Source organism: Aythya marila, assembly GCF_965140915.1.
Source record: "Aythya marila genome assembly, chromosome: 1".
NCBI lineage: Eukaryota > Metazoa > Chordata > Aves > Anseriformes > Anatidae > Aythya > Aythya marila.
Window position 1 is genome coordinate 62887051 of NC_139042.1, and position 22994 is coordinate 62910044.

The 22994-nt window shown below is 44.4% G+C and overlaps 2 protein-coding genes across 2 annotated transcripts in view; one reads left to right on the forward strand and one right to left on the reverse strand.

The window, feature by feature from the left end:
- The first annotated feature begins 476 nt into the window (after positions 1 to 476).
- On the forward strand, positions 477 to 17151 carry LAMP1 (lysosomal associated membrane protein 1). Its single transcript, XM_082751400.1, has 9 exons — positions 477 to 570; positions 7679 to 7794; positions 9165 to 9378; positions 9475 to 9636; positions 13218 to 13450; positions 14736 to 14858; positions 15368 to 15437; positions 15627 to 15797; positions 16119 to 17151. The coding sequence occupies exons 1-9, from the start codon at positions 534 to 536 to the stop codon at positions 16256 to 16258; spliced, it is 1266 nt and encodes a 421-aa protein (XP_082607526.1). The 5' UTR covers positions 477 to 533; the 3' UTR covers positions 16259 to 17151.
- Positions 17152 to 17985: 834 nt separating this feature from the next.
- Positions 17986 to 22994, reverse strand: part of GRTP1 (growth hormone regulated TBC protein 1) — a 37214-nt gene continuing 32205 nt past the window's right edge. Inside the window, exons 6-8 of the mRNA XM_082782729.1 lie at positions 20061 to 20233; positions 19763 to 19948; positions 17986 to 18463 (exon numbers count right to left, since the gene is read on the reverse strand). Of these exons, the coding sequence (XP_082638855.1) occupies positions 18374 to 18463; positions 19763 to 19948; positions 20061 to 20233 (449 nt within the window). The 3' untranslated portion in view covers positions 17986 to 18373. The remainder of the gene's footprint in view (positions 18464 to 19762; positions 19949 to 20060; positions 20234 to 22994) is intronic.

Below are 22994 nucleotides of genomic sequence, written 5' to 3' on the forward strand. Positions count from 1 at the left end.
CACGGGTTCTGTCTACACAGGCAGACATAGATCTATCACTTCAGAGATAACAAATTATTAATTTCCACTGAGTTTATACAGCTGTGACTGGATTTATTCTACATGAGATGTTGTACCCACATTAGATTACATTTAAACTCAGTGGCAAGAAGCGTTCTGGAGGCAATACAATATTTAGGTGCGTTTGTCGCAGGCCAAAGCTGTTTCTCACCCAACTCTACCACTTTCCCTGGGCTGCCCAGGCCCATCTCCAGGCGGCTTTGGAAGGCCTCGAAGGAGGAGACCCCACAGCCTCTCTGGGCAGCCTGTGCCAAGGCTCCTCACCCGCACAGCACAGAGCTCCTGGGGCTCAGGGGGAGCCTCCTGGGGGCGGCCGTTGCGGCCGTTGCAGCCCCACCCCCCTCTCGCGAGAGCGCTCACGTGACGCCCCCGGTCATGTGACCCCGCGCAGCCGCCTCCCGCTGCCCTCCCCCCCCCTCCGCCTCCTCCTCCTCCCGCAGCCGCTCCGCGCCCCTCGCCCCCCGCTCCCGGCCATGGCGCGGCGGCTGCTGGCGGCGGCCGCTCTGCTGGGTAAGGGGGACGGCGCCCTAAAGACCCCAAGGGGGGAGGGTTCCACATCCTTCCCCACCGCTTTATGCCCTGAAATCGCAGGGGGAGGCGTTGCGGTGCAGAGGGGGACGCTGCCCTTGGAGGCACGGGTAACCTGCAGGCAGGCAGGGAGGGAGGGAAGAAGGGGCTCCCCTCGCCTCGCCTGGGCTCCTTCGCAGCCCTGCGGTGCTCTGGGTGAACGCCGATTTGGGTGAGATCGCGGGAGGCTTGAGGGTTATCGGGGTGGTATCAGAGAGATCAAGGTATCAAAGCGCTGCTCGGCAGTGCCTCGGGTTCAGGCAGCAGGCTGGGGTCTGCACAAATTGTCTCCCCTCGCCGTGGCTTATTTGCTGCTTCGGTTTCCCTTCGCCGTGAATAGCAAGTGCTGAGCTGGGTGTTTCTTCGTGTGTCAGCATGGAGTGTTTCCTGATGAGTTTCCTGGCTGATATAAAGAGCAAAGGGCTTGAGTTTTAGCGATAAATTCCGGGAATCTAAAGGAAACCAAGTGCTTTCCCTCAAATTGGCCGTAGCTTTTCGAAATACTGCGATCGTGCTTGCCTGCTGTTGAGCACAACATGCCGCTTGTGCTGGGTGTCCAGCCCAGCAGACTCTCTTGTGCTCTTCCAGTGCTGGAGCACCAATAAGCCCTCCTCCTCACTGAAACATGAGCACAGCAGAGAAAACACGTCCAAAATCGAAGTGCAGTCAGGCATTGCTACATACTCCCTGATTCAGGATCAGAATAACGAAATATCTGGGATCTGGCAGGGAGGAGGAGGGGAGTTGAAGGTGCCATGATGCCATTTCAGGGTTGTTGACGCGTAATCCACGTGCTTCTATTGCACAACTTGCGTCTGAAGGGGAATTTCAAACTTTGCTACCAGCGTGTTGTGCTGCCTGTACTTGCATTGGATGTGCTGATTAGCGGCGCCCTGATAACAGGCCAGAATGCTTCTTGGAAACGGCAACTTAAAAGGATAAACCTGACTAATGAATTCCAGCCGCTAAATAATGAGGTGTTTTACTGTTTTCCTGAGTCTTAGGGTTACCAGCTGTATGGAACTGAGACTCTGAAGTAGTTTTCATAAACTATAACCACTGCTGTGTTGTGCAACTTGCGGAATGTTGCCCTAGCAAATGCCGCACTTACCACTGTGCTTGCTTGACGGCTTCTTTAAGTGTATTGACACAGTCTCAAAGGACCTGAATTGGTGTGCTAGTGCCAGTCTGTCATCATATGACAGGTTATGCAGCCTTGGCTTGTGCGGCTCTCCTGCCTGGCAGGGTAAAAACTCCACTGGCTCCCCATCATGCTGCCTGAGACATGCCTTAGGTCCCTGTCCAGACCGGCTTTCAAGTTTCACTTTTTGCGTAACCTCTTTCCAGATTGTTCCCTAGTGAATAGAATGGTGGCTAATCAGTAGCAGATGATAAGCTGGAGAGTTTACTCTAGGTACGGGGGAGCCCTACTGAAAGGAGAGGGTGGGTATTTCATTGAGGAGCTATTTTTATTGCAGTGTAGCCTTTCCCATGTCTTCGAGAACTCATTTCTCGTGCTAAAAAGGCATGCCTGCCTCTGCTTGTTTCAGCTGAACTGCAATGGTTTCTTTTCTCTCAAATCAGGCGTGATTTGGAAATTCTTTGAGAAAGATTAGTGAGATCCTGGATTTCCTGGTATTTATTCTCTTAAGCTTGGCAGGCGACCCTTTTGGGTGTGAGCGGCAGTAGTTACAGCAGCCATTTGAATGCTTCATTGCATTACCTGAATTCTAAGTTACAAGCCTACTTCTTTAAAATGCATCTTATGCTTTGGTAAATCAGGCCTTCATGTTTCTGGTGCATCTGACATTAAGATAAAGTGGTATCTTGTTCAATCCAAGCGTGACAGTTTCTCAGCCTTCCCTGCCACTTGGCAGCACGCCGCCTGCCAGCACTCTCTTCTCTGCTTCCAAGGGCGAGAGTGTAAGTAGCACCCTGCCAGTGCAGCACGGACAGTAGTCCTTGCTTTTAATGCAGTTCCTTTTCTTGGATTAACCTTCAGTGGTTTCTCATTTCTTAAATACACAGAGTTCAGTCTGTGTAATATTACATATGTTAATATGGTTTTACTTTCCCCGACAAGTGAGATCTATTCCCTTATTCTTAATAAGAATAGGTGGGTGGTTTACTGAGGCAAGACTATTCTTTTTTCCAGTTTCCTCATCTCCAAGGGGATTTAAGTTGTCAGTGTGGTGCTGTTTGGGGCTGTCAGCCCCAACACCTTGAAGGGGGTGTTAGTTGTGTGGTGTGAGACAGCAGTGTTAACCACAGAAAGTGCAAAATGAACTTGAGTGCTGGAAAGAGTCCAGCCATGGTGTATCAGCCCTCCCGGTGGACTCATGTAATCAGCTGCTGTAGAGCTATCCCAAGACTTCCTTCCTCTAGATTGTAAACCGTAAAGAAGCTTCATGTGACTGAACTTGATGCAGTTGTGCAATTGTCCGGCCAAATGGCAAGTGTACAGCTGCAAAATATCCTTTTCTTTATAACGCTTTGTGCTTTGGTGTTTATAAAGAGAAAGGTCGTTCACCTGCGCACTTGGATTGAGAAACAAAATGCTTACTGCCCTAATAATGTAAATCAACAGTATTAAAAATACCATCTAAGGTCATGTGAATCCATCCCTGTAAGTTGGCAAGGATGCATCTTCTGGGGTTGGATCTGGAGTTTGATAGCTCATCTTCCCTACCAAGGTACCCACCAATCTTGAATTAAGCTCTGGTCCTGCTTTTTGTCACTGTGCTTGTATTCAGGCGTGTCCCAACAGCAACTGAGATGTGAGCCCAGCCTTATCTCTTCTTGATATGCTTTTGATATCTTGTGCTCAGTCTTTTGAGTCTACCGGTGACAGGTAAATGCTAACTCAGTTTTATGAAGACCATCTTGTCTGAGGCCAAGTGGGTCATGGATCAGATCTGTCAAGGGATTTATTGCTTTTGTTTGTTCCTCAGAAACATAAGGGTTAATGAATAGTATGATCTTTAAATATATATGTGTGTGTGTGTATATATATATATATATGTGTGTGTATATATATATAAGTTTTTGGGTTTTGTACGGTCCCAAGGTAGTGTAGATCCTGGATCCTAAGCAAGTGATCTTGCCTTCTCTTCCAAGAAAGGACTTGTACAAGGTGTCTATCTGGGAGTGGTGCTTAAATTGGAAGACATGATTAGAGGAGAGAAGCAAAACACCTCAGGGTTTTTTCCCATTCTGGCACAGACGCTAGGAGTCTGAAGCACCAGGGTCACCATTTTGCTCGCAAAATGGCACTGAGTTGACAGGATCTTTCTGAACCAGCCGAGTGAGTAAATTACTGGGGCACTTCCACTCATGTGTACAGTGAGAAGTAAACCTTTTGGGAAGACCCAGCATGGCTTTGCTTCTTGGATCACTGCCCTGGGGGTAGCGGCGCTCCCTGTGGTGGCGCTGAGGGCCTGACGCCATGGATACAAAATGGCCGCCAGGCACCTGCTGCACAGGCACCCCTGGCACTGGGGCCTGGTGGCTCCTCACAGAGGGAGGCAGGACAATATTTATGCAGAAAACACAAATACAGTAACAAAAAACAACATATAAGTAGCTTTCATGCTTGAGATCCTTTTTGTCCGATGGTTTTAGAAAAAACTCAGAGATGGTAAATGATTAACTATTGTAACCGAAGTCCTCTCTGCAAGCAGCTAGCGTAAACAATTGGCATTAATACATGCATGCTTTTTTTTTAGAGCAAAATAAAACATTCATCTTTTTCCCTTGATAGGTTTCCATTATAAGGGAGAGTAGCCTAAGGATAGTTGCGCTTGACTAACAGGATATAAATCATAAAAAGCTTGAAACGTGAAAGCATCTTGGTCTGGTCAACAGAGGGGAATCCTGGCTTTCTATGAACAATATTCAAAAGGGCTCAGATTTAAGATTGTTCAGATATGCCAGATTGTTTTGCTAGCTTCACAGTTCTCAGTTTAAAACAAATTTAACTTTTTTTTTTTTGTGTGTGTGGTAGATGAGTTTAAGATAAATTGTTGTATGACCAAGGAAGTTTTAGTTGTCTTTGACTTGTTGATTCTTGGAGTGTTATTAAGCTCTGTGTTGTGTTTTTTTATTTAGGTGTGTTAAAGATGGATGCTGGATTTTAAGCAATGTATCTATCTAGTTGTTCCTTAAACAGTTTTTCCTTCAATCTTCCTTGCATGACAATATAACCTCAGAAATGAGGTGTAAAGGGATCAGTTACCTTACCATTTTCAGGTGAAAATGTGCAGCTGGAATAAATGTGTGAGGGAACAAATGTGTGAGGGAACCTTTTTTTTTTTTTTTTTTTTTTTTTTTTTTTCCTGTTGGAATCCAAAGGAATCATCTGAACAAAGTGAGATTTCTGTGATGCTGCTACATCCTTGGTGATTCTCCTGCTAGATGATATAACATACTATTTCCAGCTGAATGAAGAATGAATGTCAGAAAACTTTTTGCTATTGAAAAGCCTGGGATCTATTCAGCTGTGTAAATCAAGTACTGCCATGGCTCTGGCACAGTAAGATGCTGTAGTTTATTAAGAAGAGCATTTAAAGTTTGAAGACACTGGAGGCTGTATCAGTTTTTGTGGTAAACAGCAAAGAATGGTACCATTATGAGAAGTACAAGCAATATTCTCAATTTGTAGATACGCTGTGACAACACTGACCGTTACGTTATGTAACTTAATTAGAAATATTCCCAGGACAGATTGATTCAACATCAGTTTGCTTTCTGTATTCTTGACATTTTGACTGCAGACTCTTATTGTTTGTGGGCTGGAGATGATTCACACATTAATCACTGGTCGGCACTGAAGCAGCCTTCTCAAACTCAGCAGCTGCTTTCCTCCCAAACCCGGCAAGCTGTTCTGCTGCTTTAAGCTGGCTGGCTGGAGCGAAGAGTAGGCAGGAACGTCTTGCCTTCAGTACCTTGCTTTGCTCTTCTGTGGCTTTGCTAATTTTTCAGTGCTCCTCTATTGCTCACACAGTTTGTTCTGTATGCTTCTCCATCCCCGCCCCCAGGACGATGGCAGTGGATTACACTGCCTGCTCTGATCGCCGTCCTCCTGAACGCCAATTCACTTGCAGGGAAGCAGCCCTGTTTTGCCACTTCATTGAGGATAGCTTGGTGTCTCATGCCTGACGCATGTCTCATCACTCTGACACTGCAAATCCAGCGGCTGCCTAACATTTCTGGAGGGGGAATGGGGTTTTAGTGTTTATTCCACACTAACCAGACAGGGTTTCGTATCGTGGTGTGAACTTAACCTTGCATAATCCTAGTAGCTGTGTAGGTGGTATTCTTAATATTTGCTCAAACCACTTGTTCTCTATTACTTAAACTTGCCGAGGGTAATTTGTCAGCTGTTCATTCCCAGAATCTCTGTTCCATTCAGTGATTTCTGTGGTACCTTTGCATTGTCTTTTGTTGTTCTCTGAATCATCTGTAATGGGCAGGACTATCATATTTTCCTTTAGGACAGCAAATTTTTCTTAATGCTGTTTTTCAGTCTTCTCTTTGCCCTGTAATTCTCTTCTAAACTTTTTTCATCCTGTAGTGCCTATTACTCATTTATTTTTAGTTTTGAAATCACCAAATTTTTTTTAGTAGCTGTAAAACAATTGAATCAGCATGTATACTGAAGGTTTTCATTCTGTTGCAGTTTCCATTGGTAGTATTAGCTAATTTTGGTCGCCTTTGATGCTGGGGGAGATGTATGTCCCTTGCTGGAGATGAAGGAAACTGTTGCTGGGGGGAAGCAAGCAGGGCAAATGCTTGCTGAAATTGTTCCCACTGTGTTCCTACAACTGAAGTGCCTTGTGCCTGAGTGTAACTGTGACAAAAGTCCAGTTTTTCCTAATAATTGTCACAATGCAATTGCGTACATGTTGCTTTTGTGGCAAAAAGTTCTGAAGTTGGGATTTGCTTTTGAAAAGCCTCTTGAGGGTTGGGAAGCTAGCTAATGGATAATCCCTCACATGGATCTTTTTGCTGTGTCAGCAGTGGAGTGGATTAGCGTGTTTGACTCTTTAAAGCTTATTTGCTTGTGATAAATGGAGTGGTTTGTGCCTTGTAACTGCTCTTTTTAAGGTTTTCTGTGAGGTGACAAACATGCTAGCAGGAAAATGGCGCAGGCTTTTTGTGGTGAGGTTTGTTTCAGATGTGTGGGGACAAAATAAGAATCAGAAACAGAAAATGCTTTACAATAAAGAATGTGAGCACCTTGGTATGAGTACAGATGCAAGAGCGCTCTCTGCTTGGCACTTGCTGCAGACAAAGCAAGGCAAAACCAGTGCTCAGGCTGAATGCAGCCTGCTAGCAGGGATGATGCCACGCTTCTCCAGCCACATGACTTTACCCTGCTCAGGGAGGAAGCCCCGCTTTTCTCAGTGCTTGGTCAGAGATGAGCTTAAACCAGGCAGGAAAACAACCTCCGTCTGAGCCAAGGTCGCGGCCCCCCGGCCTCCTCTCAAGCGCGGGGAGCGTGAGGACAGTCAAGAGACGCTCTCCTGGCAAGGGTGGCATGCTCTGTCACGCTATTTTTGGCTGGAGCTCCAAAACATCTGCAGTCAGTCCAAGCCTTCTAAATGCTGCATTCAGCGCGTGTGCGGCCGAGCGTCCTGGTACAGCGGGAGTGGAGGCAGCGCGGCGTGCTGCGGGGGGAGGCTGAGTGCTGGAGTCCGACCTGTTAAGTCAGCTCTGGCTGCAGCTTGCAAAATAGTTGCTGTGTAGGGCGAATGTGGAGCTGCTGCCTCGAGCAGCAGGGCTGGTATGGTGGTTACAGGTTTTTCTTACGCTCTGAGGAGCTCTCGTGTCAATAGTTTGGGTGGTTTTGTCATTTTCTAAATGGGCTGTTAAATATATCCTGTGCTAGTGATGTTAAGGCTAGCAAGTAGACTTCACAAACCTTTCCAAACTCAACTGCTGTTCAGGATATTCTCCCAAAACATAGAGCTGTACATATTTGTCTCATTGTTCTAGTTCAAAATCTTAAATTTTATGTGACGCCAAGCTAACTCCTTGTCGCTCTTACCAGGCTTTTTACAGGTTTCCTCTTCGTTTGATGTGAAAGATTCAACTGGCAAAGTCTGCATAATTGCTAACCTGACAGCAGCCTTCACAGTGGAATACAAAAGCAATGGGCAAAAACAGGTAATGGGAGGAGCTCGCTGCTTGTCTCTCACACGCATTTATAAAATTTGGGGTGTTTTTGCACCTCTGCAGGACTGAAACAAATGTTGAACAAATATTTAAGCCAGAAAAACTGCTTCTGCAGACATTCTGTCCTTCCAGTCACGTTGCATCAACTTTTCCTTTATTACTGACGCTTCCTGTAATTATACAGCAGGACTGAAGCTGCCCAAAGCCACCACGAGTGATACATGTGAAATTTTGTCTGGAATTCGACACGAGTCCTGTTGGTAGCTATAATGGCTTTCATTGTGACTGTAAAGGATAAAACACTGCCCGTCTCTTTTTGGTGAACTTGGTCACTGCAGGATACTTATACGGGCTGCATCTGAACGGAAATGGCCATTGGCATCTAGCTTTGAAGCTTCCCTGAAACCTGTGACCTGCTTAGCATATCTCTGTAAATCTCAGTGCATCTTCAGACCAGTGCAGTGCTTACAGGTTTTTATCAGCGAGTCTGTAACTGGAAAGTTAAGAATCTTTATTTACAAATACTCTGCTTTTCAATTCGCTGTTTTTTCCCATCTTTACTACTAGACAGAACTGTGGATTATTTATAATCTTATTGCAGTTGCCTGTTTTAAGGCACTTTTGTTAAAATTACCTTTTTCCAGTCATTGTAGTGTGAGATTAAAACATCCAGTTGTTTTGCCCGTGCTTACACTTGCTGTGTGTGATTTGAGCAGAGCTGAGTTGTGTAGTTGACTTTTTCAGTGCTGATGGTCTGAAATCCTGCTGATAATGCTACACAGGTTTGCATTCAGAGGTAACTGCTTTCATCATGTGCTTTGGTCTGTTTCTTCTTGTTGAGCAGTCAGCTCATGCTTTCCAGCAAGCATTCTGTTTGTCCTCAGGTACCAAGTTCCTTGTTAATGTATAATAAATACAAAAGAATTGGAGCCAAACTATGTGTGCTGTACCATTTGCTTTTGTTCTGACTCATTTGTACTGCAAGAAGCAAAGGGTAAATTCTCTTTTCCACACGCCTGGAGTTTACCAGATTAGATTTGCCTTGTACAGATTCACCTGCAAATTCCTAGCCCTAGCTTAAAGGGAAAGTCTTTGAGGACATACCATTTTGTCCTCAGTTGTCCTCAATTTTCTGACAAATGTTCTTAGAAACACTGAGTGCCAGTGACATGCTACTTGCTATATACAGGTAGGTAAATAGACATAGCATAAGAGTGTCAGCTGTATGCTTTGTAGCAGGTTCATAGGATATTTAAAAAGCAGTAAGGAAAAGTTATTACATTATCCCATTTATACATTATATTACATGTTGTTTTATTTATTTTTTTTTATTTTTATTATTTTTTTTTTTTTTTTTACAGTTTGCACACTTCTTTCTTCCACAAAATGCCACAACGCAGCCACACAGCTCCTGTGGTGATGGCAACACATCTAACCCAATTCTAGCATTGAGTTTTGGAGCAGGACACTTGTTACGCCTGAACTTCTCAAAAACTGTGGATAAGTACCAAGTGGAACAGCTAACTTTCCGCTACAACCTGTCAGATACAACTTTATTCCATAATTCAACTGAAGGTAAACTTCCTGCTCTCATTGTGTCACCCTTCCGGATGTAACACGGATTTTTCTGTAAAAACTGTTACCAACTGATGCAATATGATCTTTCCACAGGAAAAGTGATGGAAGCATCACAAAAATCTGTTATTCAGGCACATTTGGACACAGAATACAGATGCATCAACTCCAAGCACATCCTTATGAAGCATGTGAACATTACTTTTAGCAATGTGACTTTGGAAGCCTTCCCCACAAACGGCACTTTCAGCAGAAACAGTAAGTATCTTGTAGCAGAAAATGTACTTGGGGAACTATCTTTCTAATAATTTATTTTTTTTGAAGTCCTGATTTATCATACTTAGGCAGCTGTAGGCTGGACCTGAAGCTCTGATAGCTCTATAGCAGAATCTTCTGAAATGAACGGGCCTCGGATTTTCTCTGCGGGTGTCAGTGTCCACGACTGGAAGATGGTGCACCATGTTCCCAAGGATGTTGTACAGGCTTTAGGGAACGTTCCTTCTGCTCATGATTGTTCAGGGGTGTAAAGACCTGCTGCAGTAGGTCAGCTGGATGGATGTATGGCCAAAATCTTGGTTTGAGAAGTATCTGATTACTGTACGGTTACGCTACCAAAGTGATTTGAACCAGTTACTGTGCTCTGGGGAAAATTAATGACAGAGTGGAGGACAGCAGCGAACTGCTCCGTAGGGAGCAGATACTGAACAATTCCTACAGGAAGTTTTACATAAGCTGTAAAAATTATGTTTACTCAGCCTCAGTCAGAATGACTTTTTGTCCTGGTTGCTTGCATTGGAAGGCCTTTCAGAATTTCACTTCTGTAATGATTAGAAGTCAGGCTACTTCATGGTGTTTTCACGGTGCTGTTTCTGTGGCAAAGTTCTTCAGTTCGTGTTTCTTCATGTTTGTCCGAGGCATTTTAGGAAGCGGTAAGTCTTGCTGGGGCAAGTAAGAAGTCTTCTCAGGGTAATGTGAAACTTTTCTTTCTTGGGCTGTTAATCCCATTTATACACTCGATAAATTGAAATTAATCTTAAAACTAGGGTAGACAGTGCTGACATCCTGTGGATTCATTGAAAAGCTGCATTCTATGGGAGTATCCTTGTCCCATCTCTTTGAGAAATACTTTGCTTGATGCATGATAATGCAGTTCTTTTATGGCTGCCTCAAGTTACTGCCGCAGGTTTCAGTGTATTATCATTCTCCTGATCAGGCTTTTCCCTTTAATGAACTAGTTTTCCAGCAAAAAAAACGGACCTATATTTATAATTTTAGAAAAGTTTCTATTACTCCAGTCTTCAGAGTAATCTCATTTTTTTTTTTAAGTGCCTGGATCCAGTTATCCGGGTATACTGGATAAATACGGAAGGTGATCACTTATGAGCTGGCTTTAACATGATATTAAGGAAAAAGTGTTTTTATTTTTGAATCTCTAGGAAACTGCAGTAAAATCTCCTTACTGCCTAATACTTCTCAGCACCACTTATCTGTCCTTACAGTCCTTTGGTTGAGCTGTAAGACAATACTGCGTTATTTGGGGCGGATGTTCCTTCTGGAACACAAGTTTATCAACATTTGTTTTAGTTTCTATTCCTAATTGATTCCTTTTCCGTTTTTAGGTTCTCCTAATGTCTGTTTGCCAGGCTCACTTCCTCAGGGTTGCTTTCCTCCATCCTGTGGTATCACTGTCTTGATGAAGCTGTCCTTAGAAAAGACACGTGATCCTATGATCTGGGGATAGATGCTTTAGTTTGAGTTCAAGCTCTGTTTTGTCTTTCTATTTCCACATTACTATTACTTATGTTGCCATGCTCGTTTTTATCATTTGATTAACTTACTCCCTTGTTTTTTATTATTCTCGAGACTGTACCCAGTTTTTTGTATTTTTCCACTCTTCCTGCATAATGAGCATCTCCTCTCATTTTATTGTTAATTCAGGTGGTTAAAGAATTCTTACTTTATCAGTTTTTAAATCTTGGTCCTGAAAATACCTTGTTCTTTCCAGATAAGTTCATTCTTTCCACCCTTTTGAGCTTAAGACTTCCCCTATCCTCTTGGCAGCTAGTTCTTGATAAACTTTAGATCTAGAATTCTCCCTTAACATTTTCTTAACCTGCAGCTCTTTCATTAGAGGGTATTTCTGCTGGTGATCTGGGTAAGGTTCTCTGAAGGGGAGAAAAGTCAGTATTCAATGCATCTGTGCATCACTAGCAGCGGTAACTTCTGGCAGTTACTGCAATGATTATCTGCAGCTCTGAAGAAAAGAGGAGGTTTGGATTTTATCTGTTAGTATTGTTGTCAGCTGCTTTTCTGTAACCCTCAGAAAAAGACATGAGGGTATCTTATCTCCACGTCTGTCTTGCAGAGTTGGTAGGAGCTGTGCTGTGAGTTCAGTAAAAGTACTGTATCAAAACTCCACCCAGTGCAGACTCTCACTTGAAGTGAGATGGAGGTTTCAATCTCTGCCAGCTGCACTAAGAGGTAGTACATGGTATATGTTGAGGCCTTGCAGATGGAGAGAAATCCTGCATTGAAGTACCAATCAAGGTGACTGTCTGGTTTATTTGCTAGGAAATTATCACATTCTGGGACCTGAGAAGTATCTGTTAAGTCTACAGAAGGTAGGGTCACTCCTCCACTCATCCACCTTCTTTTTGCACTTCCACCTTTCAGAAATGGAGTACAAATAGGAAAATGTGCTGTGCTGGAGTCTGTATGAGTTCAGAAGGTGTGATTGGAGTTCCTCTTTCTGAGCCATAATCAGAAGTTAAGCTGCTGTACAGAGGCTATTTGGTAGTTATCTGGTATCTGCAAGATATGGATGGCATTTTAGAACCAGGCCTTTTGATAAATTGTGTCAAAATTGAGATGATTTATAGCACAGTCACACTTGCTGTCATCCTTATAAAGTTACAAGTTATCCCTGAAATAGGGAGATGACCTTGGCTTGGAACAGGGAAGCCTGTGCCACAGCAGTGTCTTTGCTGCGACCTTTGGGTTTGGCTTAGATCTTCAGTGCAGGAGCCTTCTTGGCTCTCACAACGTGTTGAGATCTTGCTGCCAGGTACTTGTGAATCCTCTGGCAAATGAAGCCACTGTTCCTTTTGCTTTGGAAGCTGGTGCTGAGACTGGATGGAAAGAAAAGGCAGGCAGCCTTGTAGCTCAGGTGGTAGGTAGCTAGTCATGCACAACTAGAGAGGGTGGGCATAAAATCCCAAATGGAAAGGATATACCAGAACACTTGCCGTCAGAAACAGGGCCTGAAGTCATGTTGTTAAGGATAAAAGAGCCATAGCATTGCTCTGATAACAGGCCCAGTGGTATTTTAATGCTACTGTGGGTGTTGCCAAAATAATGAAGTAGGGCCCTCGTGACCTGGTAGTGTACTGGGGGGAGAAGGAGGGAATGAGGACTGCATATTTCCTGGGAGACCGCTTAATACTGAGCACAGGAACTGCTCCCCTGCTGCTAGCACAGAGTGCCCGAAAGGGGGAGTCACTTGAGCCTTGCTGTGACTGTACAGCAGGAAGGCTGGCTCTGAGCATATGAATCTTATTTATCCTGATGTGATTGTGAAGCAAAATGACAAATGAATAAAAGCAGATGCAGGCACCATGAACTTCTACAAATAACAGCAGAGGTGGCATTTCCATGTGCGATGTTTTAAGTTTCTTAAATTTCACAGCAAGAGTTCCAGCAATGCTTCGCTGTTGTTTCTCAGCTTTTATTGTCTTCCCTTAGGAAATGCTACTTGAAATTGCGTCTTCCTTTCCCTGGAGGATTATAAAGGTAGATCATCCTGTGCCTGTGTTTGACTGTCTGTTTTCCTTTCTCTCCAGTGACAGAATGCTCTGAAGATATGGTTTCTACTACCACGGTAGTACCAACAACTCCTAAACAGACAACTGCTAAACACACTACCAGCCAGGTTCCTACAGCTAGCCCAGCGCCCACTGCGCTGCCTCCAAACCCTGCAGTTGGTAGATACAACGTGACCGGCACAAATGGAACCTGTGTGCTTGCCTCCATGGGGCTACAGCTTAATATCACCTATCAAAAAAAAGATGAAAAGGTACACTTTTCTTCAAGATCTTAGGATTCCTTCTTTGCTGAAGACTTGCTGAATTATTACAGGCTGTTTTCTGTAAAAAGCTTGATTCCTTGTAGTGTTCATCCACGCCTGTCCTATATTTGAATTGTTTAGCTTGGTTTAGACTAGTGGTTACTCAAACAGTTGTATTCTACTGAAAGTGGTCGTTAAAGTAGTTTTTTCTATTAAGAGGACTAAACTTGCCTGTCAAATCCAGTTAGTGTAAATGGCCATGCCACAAAAGCAGTTAAAAATGATAAAGATCTGATGAGGGGGAGTTGTATACCAAGGATGCCATCTAAACAAGATGTGCAAACTTAATTACAGGAATCTGGCCTGAGGTACCCAAATGAAAGTGAGGAATGACAGTTAGAGTTGGAAATATTCCTACTGTATCAATGTACAGACTTGACAAATTCTTAAGGGACTCAAACACTTGCGAAAGCCTTACTTAATTTCCAGCGAATATCAAAGAGTGCTGGGATTAACTGCAGTGCCTAAGAACTACTTAAATAATGGCTGTTGTCATATCTGAGGTAATGTGAATGACCATGGGCAAACAAATTGTGGCCGCTTTTGTGTAGTTTAAGTTGGATCCCAGTGATAAAAGGGCCTGCTGTGAGGAGGGTGGCGTCTGTTTAGGATTTAGGAGCTTCGTACTGCACAAGAATATACTGCATTTACTTATGACTGAGAGGTAAAAGCCCTGATTGCTGACATGCTGCTGCACACTAAGTAGATGGTTGATGGCAGCTGTGTTTAAGCCACCTTAATTGTATGGAATTCCCAAAGCTGCTTCCTGCAGCATGGCATTCCAGCACAGCTCGACTGCCTAATTTCTGATTCCTCGACCAGTGAGGAGGTGCCATCCTTGCAGACATTGCCCTTGATTGCTTCTACATCACGTTGAAGCAGTATTTTATAGCTTGTTGCTCCCTCTGCAGTGGTGGTTACTGATGTTTTCCTCGTGCTGCCAGGAGCAAAGAAAGTTAGCCTGGAGAAAGCAGCAGGTTATCAGCAGCTGGGGCTGCAGGGAGCTTCTTTAGGGATGCAAAGATGTGCTTTGCTCTTGGTGCCAGCATGGTAGCTCTGGTGCAGCTTATACTGGGTCTAATTTACATTACATATCTGCCTCTTTGCATGAGAAATAGCTAGGGAAATAAAGCATCATATACGTGTGAGTACAGGCAAACTAGGAGTTGCCTGACCACGTGGTGGTGTATTAGTTGCTCGAAGGACAGCTGTTGTAATCAATCTTCTCTCCTAGATGGGGTTAGACTTGCTGAATTTCATACCACACAACACAACTGCTTCTGGAAAATGTGACAACACGTCTGCCTTCCTGAATCTGACCTTTGAGAAAACGAAGATCATCTTCCACTTCGTATTGGTAAGGATCCATAGACAAAGCATGGAGGGTTGGCAGTTCTTTTGATGGAGGAAAATTAATGTGGGCAAGTACTAGAGCAGAAAATCTATCTGTGGGAAGGGGAATGAGTAAAATGCCTTTGGTTTTAATACTTTAATGCTCCATTTGATGATCTCTGGATTGATCAAATTTGTTGCCTTGGCCTGTTACTTCCCTGTAGCACGGGTGGGATTACTGCTCTTACAGCAGAGCTGGGACTTCTGCCTTTGGGGTGGATGTGAGGTCAGTCTGAGGAGCACCAGCCTGCATTTCTCTGTCCCCCTCCCCACCAGCAGCCTTCCCTAAGGTGCACACCCTCGGTAGCCTTTTCTCTCTAAAAATAAGCCCTTTGGATGCTAGCATCCCAGTTGTGGACTGTCCTTTGAATGCACGCACAAATGAACCCTAACGTCAACATCTTGTTGTATATCATTATTTTAAATTAGAACTAATGGTCTCCCTCTTTTTTTTTTTTTTTTTTTTTTTTTAAGAATGCAAGTAGTGACAAATTCTTCCTGCAAGGTGTGAGTGTCAGCACGACTCTGCCTTCTGAGGCAAAAGGTAGGGCCTTTCAGGAAGCTTACGTTCAGTGACTACTTCAATAAACATTACGGGTTGCCTGCATTAAAAAAAAACATTAGAAATGGGGTAAATGCCTTGAATTTTAAGCTCAAAAGGATGAATTTGAAGCTCAATGACCTTGCAGCTCCTGCTTTTCGGGATTCGGTAATAAGACTTTCTCTTACGCAGCTCCAATATTTGAAGCCTCAAACAACAGCATGAGCGAACTGAGAGCTACGGTAGGGAACTCCTACAAGTGCAGTGCCGAGGAGAATCTCCAGGTCACAGACAAAGCCCTCGTCAACGTGTTCAATGTTCAGGTCCAGGTTTTCAAGGTCGATGGAGACAAATTTGGGGCAGGTAAGTGGTTTACATTACAGGAGGGCAGGTGGAGGGAATGACACTAAGGTTTGTGAACTGCATATTTGGTGTAAATTTAATAGTCTGTAGTCAAAAGACAACTCTGTAGGTGCTGTGCTTAGTCTCTGCACGCCCTATTGCAGGCGTTGTGGGGGTTGATAAGGTGTCTGAATTGAGGCGAGTGTAAGAAGCAGCTTTGAAATGACTAGGACTTGTTACTTATGGTCTAGAGAAGAGTCATGGAAGAGCAGGAGATGGGGTTCTGGAAATACCTGCCTGTTGGTGGACTAGTGCCTAACAGTAATCTCTCTTTCTCTTCAGTGGAAGAATGTCAGCTGGATGAGAACAACATGCTGATCCCTATAATAGTCGGTGCAGCCCTTGCTGGTCTTGTTCTAATCGTCCTGATCGCTTATTTGAGCGGCAGGAGGAGGAGCCATGCTGGATATCAAACAATTTAATGACTTGCACTAAAATCCAGCGTAGATGAAAAGCAATTGCAAGAAGCTAGAGAAAAAAAAATACCTATCTCCCCTGAGCTAAGATTGATATTGTAAGGGAACACCTTTTCTTGCAAATTGCTTCTTAAAGTCTGCTTTATTAAACGTGAAATCATCTTGCAGCATTTAACTATGCACAGAAATAACTTCTGAAAATTCTGGTGTTTAATTTTGCTAACTAGTTTAAATATTTACCCACTTAGAAACCAGCTAAAAGTTGTTTGTTTGTTTTTTTTTTTTAAAGGGTGCTTTTTTTTGGAATTGGCATAAGGTAATGTCAGTGTAAAGATTCCAGAGAGGGATGTTGCTAATTTACTTTGACTCAATTGCAGAACTCTTTAACAAAGGGAAAACGTTCATTTTTGGTACTGCTGCCATCCAGTGATGATGTTAATTATACTGATGATGCGTTTAAGGAAATCCAGTAACAACTGACAGAATGGAAATTTCTCTAAACTCCACCTTGTCTACTAGGTGTGTATTTTTTATTACTAAGCTTTAAACACGATGCCTGGCATATGCAGGGTGTGAACGCAATACGCAAACCTTACAGGAACTCTTTATGATTGGACAGCTCCCCTGTTTGATATTTTTGATGCTACGCCAGCTTGTGAGGAGCCGGCACTTTTTTAAAAATGGGTGTTATTTTTATTTACTTTTTTTTGTAAAGTGATTTCAGTCTCTTCTGTTGGAAGGTCCAGAGAGATCCTGTTACTGCACATGTGTACAATATAGGTCTCAATCTGCTGATTCTCTTGCTTTAAACTTGGCTGGGGGGTTGTACACTTCAAGGATCAGTTCTTATGTATGCATTGCCTGTAACAATGCTAATAAAGACACTTTTTTTCTGTAAATCCTGGCGTTGCTGATCACTTTTTAAAACATTTGACTGGTAAGTGCTGTAGTTTTGGCTCTGTTTCTGAAGTTTTAAGCTATCCTTAGTACGGGATTGTTAAAAGTACATTTCTTTTTTCCTCTGGCAGAAAAAAACAACTTGTGTGAGGTTTAACTGTACCTCTCTTTCTTCCAAAGCCAAGCTACAGTGAGGCTTTACACAGAGCAGCTGCCTTCTGCTGGTGAAGGCTGGCATGCTCTGGACCTCTGCCCAGCTACCCTCAAGGGACTAGAAAACGATGGATTTCACCCATGGTGAAACAAACTCTCAGTTCCTGATAGCTGCTGCCATACTGAAGGGATGCCACTGGCCTTAGAACTGAGCAGTGCAGATGAAAAGTAGCATCTCCTAGCATACAGGATGGGATAGCGCAGTATCATAGTGTTGGGTAGCCACACAAAGGCTTTTAAAGCACTATTACTCACTTTGTTTGTTTGTTTTTCCTTTGTGAGGAATGAAATAAGCTCCCTGTGCAGCAAAACAAACCCACTAACTTCCTTACTAAAGATCAGTCTTGCAGCAGAGGCTGAAAAGAAGTGTGGTACAAGGTGAGGCTTTCCACACTAGTTTAACAGGAGAAAAGGTGAGGGAAAGGATGTGGCCACAAGAGGGCTCTGTAAGGACAAGAAAGCAATTAATTCAGCAAGGCTGGAGGTGGCCTAGTGCCAGCTTCGCTTGTTTCTGTCAGCAAAGAGGTCAGTATATGCTGCGTTCAGTCAGTCACTAAGCATTAGGGTCAGCTATCGTACTCTCTTCACGCCAAACAACAGGTTCTCACAAATTAAATTAGATTTATTTTGTACAAATGATACGAGGTGTCACAGTCAACAGTAAGGAAGGATATGTCATTCTATACACCTGTTTTTTAACATTACAAAATGCCCTGAAAACACAAGGACAGTGATTTTTTTTTTAAAAGGAGTGTCTCGACTTTGATCACATTCTACTCTGAAAACACTTTAATCCTTTAAAAAAACAAAAAACAAAAAACACAACCACCAGGTCCAGTAGTTCCAGTTATCAAGTCTGACATACAGTACAAAGTGTTACCAACACTTACTTGAAAGGCAGGAAAAAAAATTGGTCAACTGTCAGTTAACTCATGGAAAGCTTAAAGTGTGCTTCAGCCAGTGCAAGTAGAGGAATGTGTCGATCTCTGTCGTATCTGACCGCCTGCTGAGTTATCCCTGAGAAAGCAGCTTCTCCCTGCACGTCTCTCGGAGTTTGTCGATTGTAGTCATGGACAAGGTTCCGGGTTCCGTGAAGATTTTCTGGGGGCAAAATGAGAAAACCCTTAGTTAAAATGATATAAAATCATACTCAGAACTAAGCCATCCTGGGTAATTCTACAAAGTATCAATGCATGTTTCCTGTGGTGCTTTTCTGTTTCCTGAGGAGGGTACCTGGATTTTTTTTGGGTAGCATTTGAATTTGAGACATTCCAAATGCTACCAAACGCTTCTGTAATGTTTCTGGCTATTCCTTGTTGCTTTTGAGATCTCAAGAACAATACATTTGTTTTCACTACTTAATTTAAAATTTCTGACTGAACAAAACTGTGCAGCAAGCTTATGCACAAAGCGAGTTTATGTGCTTAAGTCTCCAGCTGAGCTGCGTGGGCCCCTCTGTTCTCTGTACTTGTAACCGGCAGCTCTGGAGATGAGGTTGTGAACGAGCCAGCTTTGAAAGCACTCTGATAAAGAAGTCTCCACTGCATTACACTGAAAACTAAGTTTTTGTTCAAGAGGGGAACATAAAACCTTCAGCTGTCATCACCTCCACTGGAACCAGTGTTGGCATTCCTGCAAAACAACCCAGGAGCATGCCTTTCCCCGTCCCACAGAAACCTAACCTAAATTGTTTATGTTACTGCCTTGGAAGCCCCCTCACTACAGCAACCACCCCAGATAACATAAACACTTCTGGAAAATAAGTAACCCAGCTATTTTTATTGGGGAAACTGCAAGAAAAAGCTCCTGGACTTCCTAAAGACAGTCATTATAATGACATTAAAGGGAAGGGCAGAGAAAAAAGTGCCCTTCAAGGACAAGTGTTTGTATCAGCCTCTGAACCGGGATTCTCATGGCAGTGAGCTTTCTGGCTGGAGGTTAAGAGCTGGGTACTTCTCGTTCTCTGACTAACCAAGGCTTTACAGTGAAGATTTATCAATGCAAGTTGTATCCTATAATAATAATCTATTACAATTCCTCTGAGAAAACGCACAGGAATGTAATCAATGCACAGCTCACTGAAAGCATTCAGTGAAGTTATTTTCTTGCCAGACTTCCTGCCTCAAAAAGAAAAAAAGCTAAAAAGGGTAGGAGGGATTTTTTCCCCCCTGTAGGACAGAGAATACAAATGGACTGCTATATTTGGATAATAATTCTAAAATAACAACAGTTTGATTTATATATATATATATATGTATGTATGTATGTATGTGTATATATATATGAAAACATTCTTCATCCTTTCAGCAATTCCCACAGACACATTTCTCTGAACTGTCTTTTTGATGGAGCAAAGTTGTTTTTTAATTCATAACAGCTAAAAACCCGTGGAGAATTTACCTGCATGAAGGTGTGACACTCTGTTACAAATGTTCCTTTGGTGATCTGCTTGAATTTGTCACAGATGTCGGGGAAATTCGTGGCTTCCAGAATAAAAGCTTGGTGTTGCTTGATCAAGGTTAAGGCCACGCGGAAGATGATCTTTGACCCTTCGTAGAACAAACAGTCCCATATTCGGAGCACGGTCTGCAGGAAAGGGGAGAACCCAGATTACAGGAGGAAATTGTATCACTGAAGCACCACAAAGGGACTAAGGATTATGGATGCACGTTAAAAAGAAGCGAACGTCACTGCTTACCTCTACTGGAAGAATGTCAATGAACAAGCAGATGAACCAGCGTGACACCACCAGGGTCCACATGACCCCGTGTCTCTCCATCAGCTCTGCCACGGCGGGGACTTTCAGCTTCACCAGCTCTCCCAGCACCTCCTGGTCGGTTTTCAGGCCCATCATGGCCGGGCTGTAATAATCTTGGGGAGAAGAAACCAAAAAGTCAGCAGTTGATGGGTCCCCGTGGTAACAGCTCTTCCCACTTAAAGATTTATCCGAGGGACAGGGATTGAAATGAGACCTACATCACTGGTCACTGCATTGAATTGTTGTAGCACCCTCCAGCTTCCTTAATTTTGGATGTAACTGCTAGTCCAGAGCCTGTTTGACAGGGGAAGCATTTATGTTATCAAGGTGCAGGCTGAACAACGAGCACCTCAGTTCCATGAACAAGTAGTTGTGGGCATGCTTAGAGAAGAAAACTCCTCTACCAGCATAAGAGTGGCTGCTGCTGGAGACACTCCTTTAACCAGTCGTCTTTGACTTGCTTGTAGGGAAAGCTTGGAGAGCTGCAGCACACACAGTGCCATGAGGAAGTAGGCCAAAAGCAAACAGAAAACTGCACCATGACCTCAAAGCCGAAACAAAAACCTTTCTTTCTGCGTGTGTTTGTGCTGTGCACGTTTGTGAACTGGCACGCTGGCAAAATGATGTTGACTGGCCAAGTAAACTTTGCCTAAACTGCTGCTTTATAAGAGGAAAAAATAACAAGGAATTATATTTCAGGTGAAAGAACAAGTTCTCTTCTCTTTCCTACCCTCCTTCCTCCTCTCACACACCCCCAAACCATTCTTTTTGGTGCTCCTGAGGGATACGACTGCAAACTTCAAGTCACCACCAGTGAGTGTCCTTGGGAGGAACGAGGACCCGTGTGCCCTGCGCCATCACCCCACGCGCTGCGGCTGCTATTTTTAATTTGCACAACAACATAAATGCCAGGATCCCAGCGAGGACGCAGCCAGGCACCTGCCCAGCAGTCTGAGAGCTGGCGAGGAAAAAATGAACGGCCAAAAATTACAGCCAGCAGGGAGGTTACAGGTATTTGGGCAGCCTGGGCTGGTGGGAGGTGTCCCTGCCCGTGGCAGGGGGTTGGAACTGGGTGGGCTTGAAGGTCCCTTCCAACCCAAACCTTTCTGTGGTTCTCTTACCTCTTAGCTAAAACATTTAATTATCACTCAATGTATTATCACTTTATGAGATATATACATATATATAAGACGTATATGTACCTGTAATGCAAACCAGTGTATAAAAACAGCTGCCCAAATTCGGGAAGCAGCACTTCCAGTCCTCCAGCTGCATTCCTGCGGGACCCTGAGCAAACCTCACCCTCACATCTCAGAGCACAGCCACTGCACAAGGCACCCGAGGGAGGGCACGACGGCGCAGCCTTGGCTCTGCTCTGCTCTTCCCGGAGAGGTGACGCACCCAGCGTGGTTAGTCAGAGTGATTTTGTAACCTGGCTTGGTGCCCGAACGCGTGGTAAGAGCAAACCTGCCCCGCTCCTCTTTTTCTTGGCTCCTACTTGCCAGCGATGCCCAACCCCTAAAGCCTCTGCAAACAGCCCCTCAGCAAAAACTCCGTGGTCCTGCCTCTTCTCCCCGAGTGCAGACACTATTTGAGGAGCATGCTCATTGTTAGTCCTTCTCCGGCAAAATATTGAGCAGTTTGTGACCCAGAATGGAGCTGGCTCAGGATCTGCCCCCAAGCTGCCGCTCACTAATTAAAAATAAACAAATAACTAACGAGTGCAGGCTAATTGTGCATCTACTGCTCTGGGTTGGTTTGCAGGAATGCCCTCGGACAAGATATTATCCCCTGAAGAAACAGCACAGGGTCAGATGGCTTCCCTTCATCTCTCAGTTGTCAGCGACGGGGATGGAGGCGAGCATTACTTCCCATCACGTGTTCTGGGAGGCACCAAACGAAGCACAGGATGGGAAATAATTATCCCATACTACCATTAAACCACGATCAAATTCCAGAAATCTGCCTGGGACGCCGGCTGCTCCGTGCACGTGCCTCACCCCGCTGGATCACCTGGTGCTGCTCCTCCTGCTGCAAAAGGAAGAGCCAGCTCCATCCACTGCCTTGGTGCATTGCTGCTGTGGGAGGAACGGGACGAGGGGAAGGGACTTTTCTCCTTGCTCGTAGGGTTTCTTTATGCCTGCGCTGCCTGTGGCATGCAGACACTGAGCCCGAAACCTGTTTGAGCGCAGATCCTGGTGAAGAGATGCTCTCAGCCTCCTTTTCGCTGCCTCCCAGCACAGCCAGGCACCTGCCCGAAGCCTCCCAGTGGCGTGTCCGGCGCTAATGGGATTTGCAGGAAGCGAGGATCAGGCCTGCAAGGACCCCGTGACCTCGTCCTGCGGTACGGAGAGATTAAGCGGTTCCCAAAATAAAAGTTTAAGAAGCAGCACTCCGACAGCCTCGAGTTACCTCTGCGAGTCAGAGCTGCAGAAGTTAAAAAAAGGCTCCTCCGAGGCTGGTGCGCGTGTGTCAGGTTAAATATAAACACTCCTACGGGGAGCAGCAGCAGGCTGGGAATTATTCTGGGTGTCACAGAAATACCCACGGCAGGACCCAGGCCCTGCCGCACGTCTTCCAGCATTTCTCAGCAGCATTTCAGGGGCCTGCACAACCCGGCCTGGGGCACGCGGTGATTTATTTATTATAGGTCCGATTTATTCAACCAAAGGGAGGAATTGAGGATTGGCTATTTTAACTTTTCTCACAGGCACGAGCCACGTGAAGCGCTTCATCTGCAGCAATGTACCCGTAACGTCCCCGGGAGCCAAGAGAGGGGAAAAAAGCCAAATCCTACCATTTTTGAAGACTCAGTTCTTCGAGAAGCGACCTCTCGGGTGCCGTTTGCAGACCCTCAGCCATCCCCACTGACTC